This window comes from Myotis davidii, unplaced genomic scaffold (assembly GCF_000327345.1).
Source record: "Myotis davidii unplaced genomic scaffold, ASM32734v1 scaffold184, whole genome shotgun sequence".
Classification (NCBI taxonomy): Eukaryota; Metazoa; Chordata; class Mammalia; order Chiroptera; family Vespertilionidae; genus Myotis; species Myotis davidii.
The window spans coordinates 5,964,717-5,971,231 of NW_006297021.1; the positions used below are offsets into that span (position 1 = coordinate 5,964,717).

Below are 6,515 nucleotides of genomic sequence, written 5' to 3' on the forward strand. Positions count from 1 at the left end.
AACGACCTTTTTTATAAAAGCACGGGTTCCATGTAAAATTCTACAGAAGAGAATCATTACTAGCAACGCGAGGCACAACATCTAATGGCTGAACGCGGCATCTCAATTTATAGGCAATAAAGGCAGTAAAAATGGTGCATTCAGATTTACATCTATTTTCAGCTGGTCTCTCCTCACTTCTATAGCAAACCTAACATCAAATCCTGCTTCTCTTTCCAGTGTAATCTCACTTCTTGCCATTTTCACCACCACTCTGGATCTGCTGCCTCCAGTGTCTTTAAATAAAAATTAATTCTAATGATTTAATATGCCAATCCAAAGAATTATCAGAGCATCAATTTATAGGTGAAAAAATTGACAAAAATAGCCAAAATGTTCAACTTTATGGTCAATTTTGCAAATCAAGTGGATGGTATATTTAGGGCGTGGAATATTATATAATCATTAAAATATCAGATATAAAAATTATATGGCACCATAAAATATGCTTATATTACCTTAAGTGGAACAAGCAGGATACAATGTTGCTTGTATATTATGAATAAAATTAACCTTTGAAAGAAACTGTCAAGGAAAAAATAGCAAGCAATATATCGCCATGTTAATTAGCTTTTTAGGATTGTGAGGAATTTTGTTTTTTACAACTTACTGTTAATCCTCTAAAAAAATTCTGAAAGGTATTATTAGATCCAAATTGTACAAGGTAGAGGCTGAGAAGGGAATTTGGTGATCATGCCAGGTGAACCTAACAGGAGTTTCAGTAGAGTGTTGGAGGTGGAAAACAGGGAATACCAGTTTAAGGGGGTTGGAAGGACGTGAAGATGGCAAGCTTAAAGCACAAGTTTTTAAAATGTAGGAAAGGAGACAAAAAATAGATCCAAGCTAACGAGGAAGCAGGACAAAAGAAAGGTCTCATTGAGACGGGAGTCTGTCATCTTTGCAGGGAAGAGGAAAAAGTCAACAGGACACACCAAGACACGGGAAGTGAAGAAACAGGAAGTGGGCTCAGAGCTGGCTGGGGTCAGGCGCCACGGCTGAGGGCAGATCTGCCACTAAGTTAGACTTTGTGCAGGGAGCTTAACCTTTGGCATCTAAGAGTGGTACTTTTCAGGGTCGCTGTAAACATTAGATGAGACAATACCTCTGAGGTACCTTGCAGTTCCAGGAAAGGAAAAACACTACTACTTACTATCTGTTGTAATCCTTTCATTAGCATAAAAGAGGGGGCAGATGGACAGAGAAGCAAGATTTATAGAAGTCAGGGGCGATAGGCCGACATTCAGCTAGGAGGCGAGGTGTTGGAAAAGGGAGAGATTTTGATGATGGTAGAAGATTAGCTACAGAAGAGTTCATCTGTGTTATAGAGCCTGTAGCATCCTGCTCTGTCTCCACTTCATGGCTATTCTGTGTCACAGTGATATAACATCAATACTATCTTTGATATTGTATCAAATATAAATGGTACGAATATTTGAAGAGTTAAAAAAATTAGGTCATGACACATACCAGTACTTTTATCAAAGTTCTTATTATTGATTATGATGCATAAGCCCATTTCAGGGTAATCCATCTTGTAAGTATTGTCCAGAGATATTCCAGAGTCCATGGATTTGCTGCCATGGAAGGGCTTTCTGTTTGGAAATCAAACAACAGTTTACCAAGGTGCAGTTCTCATGGATATAAGTGAATCACACAGAAGCACAGTGAACATCTGTAGCACCCCTTTCGCAGAGAGGAAAGGACCACCACGAGGCTAAGCGACGTGCCGAAGGTCACGCAGATGCTGTGTCAGCGCGAGGCTGAAGGGAGGTGTTGGCCTTCCGAGTGTAGGCTTTTAATCTCCATACTCTGCTTTCCTCTCCATTTTACTAAAATTCCATCAAATACATTTTTCACTTTAAAACACAATATGTATCACAATTCCCAAATTGTTCCTTAAAACCTATGAGCTGAACAAATTTAAAATGTATTAATACATAGAATCACTATTGTAAATAATGGAAAATGCTTGTCTGAAGGTCACTTATCCCAAAACCTCTATTATCCAGACCAGGGCCAGCAAACTTTCCCTCAAAAGGGCCAAATACTTAGCATTTTAGGCTTGCAGGCCACACGTTGTCTGTCGCTCTGCTGGTGAAAGTAGCTCAAGCGGGTGTGGTTATGTTCCAATAGAACTTGACCAAAAAAGAGTGCAAGCGTGACCCCCGGTCTAGACCAGGAATCAGGAGCAAACATCGGTATCTACAGACCACATACTCTGCACTTTATCTGAGAGCACTGCCCATTACACACAGCTTTAAAAAAGTGGTTGGGAAAAGGTGAGAACAGTAAGCTGTAAATTAAGAAAGTCACATTTTACAGATAAGGAAGTTCAAACTCTGAAAGTTGAGTGACTTGTTGAAGGTCACACAGATAATGGATCCCGGAATTAATTCGCCACTGCCTCCTGCTGCCCCCTTAGGGTACATGCTCCTCCACAGACAATAATAAAATAGTTGGACTGGTAGGGGACATACCTGATACACAGCAGAGACTCAGAAAGCTTAGGAACATGATGATAACATACCATAGGATCAAAACAGACCCAAGTCTATTTTGGGCTCCTATGCAATTTGCTATTAAATTATGTCCTACTATGATATAAAAGATATGAAAATGTGTAAATCATTTTGAATGGGTTTAAAAAGAAATTAAAATCCTCTAAAATGAGCTCATATTTCAAAGTTTAATTTCTAGGGAAATTCCTTTACTAAACAATCATAGCTAAATTCTTATAGGCAACATGTTAATAGTATTGCTGTAATACTGCTATTTAGTACTAGAATTAGCCTGTAATTCCCTGAATAGTCCAAAATAATAATACTGGGTCCCAGAAATAAACTTTTAGAATTAAAAGTATCACAAGAGATCCCAAATAGGTAATAAAGATGTGAGTTAAGAGTGTTTGAGTTTTATCTCTTTCCTTTCTTTATCTGCTGGTTATTGGAAGCATTAATACACAGAATATCCTAAACAGAAAGAATGAGAAAATAAAGGGTAAAAGATAACTATAACTAGGCAATTTTCCCCCCAGATTGAGAATTGGCATTTCATTTTAGTCTTAAAACCCATAAATAAACAGGAGGCCCAAACACCCCCCAACACGAACCCTCTCGCCCTGCAGAGCAGTGTGGGGAGGGACAGGGCCTTTGAGTCCTGCCTCTCCTGTGAGGTCCCTCTGCTTCCGGGACGGGCTTCCGAGTAGGGGCTCAGCAATGGATCTGGTCTTTCCCTCAATGTTACCCACAGTCCCGGGAAGTCTTTGTTTTAAAGAAGAGACTCGGGAGAGGTTAACATGCGGAAAGCCACACAGCTGCTGAGGTAGAAAGCCAAGTGGGTCTTTGGCTTGGAGCCCCATCCTCTTTCTGCTTCCCCACTCCTCAGAGTTTGCTGTATCACAACCGTCTTTCATTACATGGATCCCATGGAAATACTCACATGTCCGAATTCTTGATGGACTTTGAATCCACTGAGTCGTCACTGTTATCCATGGATACTTTTATTAACTAGAATATAAAGAAAGTAGAAATTAATCAAAGTCAGTCACTATACGATCACTGCCTTATATGAATTATTCCAAAGATTATTTCTCCAAAGTAAGACATAGCATGGACATTTCCACATTAGGTTGCCACGCCTCCCTCTGCTTCCCCTGCACTGGTAAAGGTTTCTGTGAGTCAAACCTGAGAATAACGTTTTGTAAAGGTGTGTGTAATGTGGCCCATTACTCTCTCAATCTTTTTTTCTTAACCGAGGAAGGATAATTACAGATTTACACTGGGAGCTAAGTGACAAGAAGGCTCCCAGTAGGGGCTGTCCTTGCTGGGGGAAGGACCAGCAAGCACAGAGGTCCTGCAAGCGCCTGGTGTATTCATGATGCAGAAAGGCCAGTTTAGACAGTGCACGGTGAAGGGAGGTGAAGTAGGAAAGGGGACCTTCGGAGCCAAGGGCAGCTCCGATTCTGCAAGGAGAAACCGCGAGTGTTCTCAGCCCAGGAGAAACAGAATGCTTTCAACAGACCACCCTGCTGCCGGGCAGAGGCACACATAAAGGTGGTTAAGAGGCTGGATCTCGGGACAGAGCAGGGCTGGAGAAATACTGGGCACTCCGGTACTTAGAGGGCTGCCAGAGGAAGTAGGCCAAAGAGGTGGTGGTGGTCGGTGGTGGCGGGATCAGGTGAATGTGGGGTGCCAGAGCACGCAGAAGTCTTTCAAGGAGGGTTGGGCTGCTTCAAATCTTGCTCAGAGGTCAGTTCAGAAGAGGACAGAAGACCGTTGGCTTAAGGTCATGTGTACAGTGGGGGTTGTTAGGAAAAACTGTCCAAGACTGGGAAACGGGCCAAGAAAATTACTAGATATGATTTCAGTGTGGTGCCGGGCACTGCCTACAGGAATCTCAGGGATTATCTGGTTTCATAGGGTCCTATCTCTACTTTCTGATAGCAGAGATGAGATAGACAGTTTTGTTTCAGGAAGGCAGCTGGTGGCTAAAATAAAATAAAAACATGTATTCTTTCAGAATAGGATTTAAAACAGAGTCTAATAATTTGAGAAGGACTTCTCAGCAACAAACACTATAATGTACTTTGTTCCTTCATTATTAGGATCTGAATAATATATATTGCTGTAACAGTGTCAGTGGACCTTCATGCACTATTGAAAGATTAGGTCACGGTCAATAAAATCCTCATTGCATCAGACAGCTGCACATTTGCTCTCATTGTCACCATCTGCTTTTCCCACATGAAGGCACCAGTCCCACTCCTGGGAGCAGGGCCCTCTGCCTGCAGGAGTTGGTGTCAGACTCGGCATTACCTCACGACCATTAGCTAATGCCTGGCTGCATGCAAGCTGTGCTGGGGCTGGTGATCTCATCTTAGAAGGACAAAAAAATTATCCCCCAGGGGAAAATTTAATGCCCTCGCTGCCAACAGGAGTTTAAGTTCTTAGAACATTTTCATTTGACAAAACATAAATAGAAAAATATACAATAGGGGTTTTAAAAACATATCCTGGGACAGCAGTGACTTAACACTGTTTCTGACTGTATGTAATTATTTCCACCAATTCAGGATACTGATGGCATTATGTCCCAGATAAGTTCTAAGTACGTCTACCCATTGAAACGAGAAAACCAGAACTCGGGTCTTAGAATCTCAATCTCCTCTAGTCCCTAGATCCTTCAGCACTTAGCACTAAAGCTACAAGAGTCAGATCTTCAAAAACCAGTGCAAATGACCACAAAACATTTCCCCAATAAGTTTTTTTCTGCTATGTTGGTAGCATAGCATTCATCCTACTGGGAACATTAAAAAAAAATCAGTGCAATAAGAAGGAAAGCAGGATTAATCATCTACAGAGTTAAGGCAGAGGAATAAAAGTTAGTTGTTTTTTTTGCTATAATTTCATAATTTGACTTGAAATTATGAAGTATTAAAATTTGGAGGGGAAAAAAACCCCAAAATCCTGGTATTAAAATGAAGAGTTAGCAAGTGTGCTAATGGTAAAGTTTTCAAAATGAGATATTAAATTAGTATAACCAGCCTGAGAGATTCCTACTCAGCTAACATGTCACCACATAGGCTGTTCCGGTGCCTGGTCTCTGCCCTAATGGGTTTTAAATCTCAAATGACATGTAAGAACTAACGCTGCTCACTTTTGAATCATCTCCATGAATATGGATCTCTTAAAAAAATTTTTTTTAAGATTTACCAAAACAGCTAGCCAAAGAAAAGGTCAGAAAACCACAATGCCTATGTCACTGGAGTGTTGTGAACAAAGTGTTATGTAATAACAGTTCTTCTCTAGCAGGCTCATCCCGGCAAGACTGGGGGAAGAGGCACTGTTCCGTATGGATGATTTATTTACGCATTTCTGGTCAGTCCTTCCATGCTGAGCCATAATGATTCCCACTTCATAGTTCAGTCGACTGATGCTTAGAGCAGTTAAGCAACTGTGAAGTGGCAGAGCCAGGATGCAAACCAGGATCTGTCTATCTTGAGGGGCAGACTCCTGGTCCACACAGCTTAGTCACATACAGGATGGGTAATACGAGCGGTATTTCCAGGGAAGGAAACAAAAATCCTTAACGAGAAGCTCTAATGAAGAGGAGACAAAAGGCATAAGTTACATGAAAGAAACGGACTGCAGAGACATGGAAATGGTATACAGTAGCCAGGCCAGTGTCGGTCAGTGGTTGAGCGTCGACCTAAGAAACCAGGAGGGAATTAGGAGGGAAAAAACAAAACCCTGGTATTAAAATGGATAGTCAGACCGATTCGTGGTCAGGGCACAAGCCTAAGTTCTGGGCTTGATCCTCAGTAGGGGGCGTGCAGGAGGCAGCTGATCAATGATTCTCTGTCATCATTGATGTTTTTATTTCTCCCTCTTCCTTCCTCTCTGAAATCAGTAAAAATGTACGTATTTAAAAAATAGGACATAGTAGGCTTACTTTAATTAACAAAGAAAACAGAAATA

The 6,515-nt window shown here is 41.2% G+C and overlaps 1 protein-coding gene across 2 annotated transcripts in view; it reads right to left on the reverse strand.

The window, feature by feature from the left end:
• Nucleotides 1-6,515, reverse strand: part of CASP3 (caspase 3) — a 15,603-nt gene that overhangs the window by 6,358 nt on the left and 2,730 nt on the right. Inside the window, exons 2-4 of one of the 2 annotated variants that reach the window (XM_006772669.2) lie at nucleotides 5,907-6,136; nucleotides 3,478-3,545; nucleotides 1,507-1,631 (exon numbers count right to left, since the gene is read on the reverse strand). In XM_006772669.2, the coding sequence (XP_006772732.1) occupies nucleotides 1,507-1,631; nucleotides 3,478-3,545; nucleotides 5,907-5,939 (226 nt within the window). In that variant the 5' untranslated portion in view covers nucleotides 5,940-6,136. The remainder of the gene's footprint in view (nucleotides 1-1,506; nucleotides 1,632-3,477; nucleotides 3,546-5,906; nucleotides 6,137-6,515) is intronic. The other variant, XM_015569764.1, reaches the window with a different exon arrangement.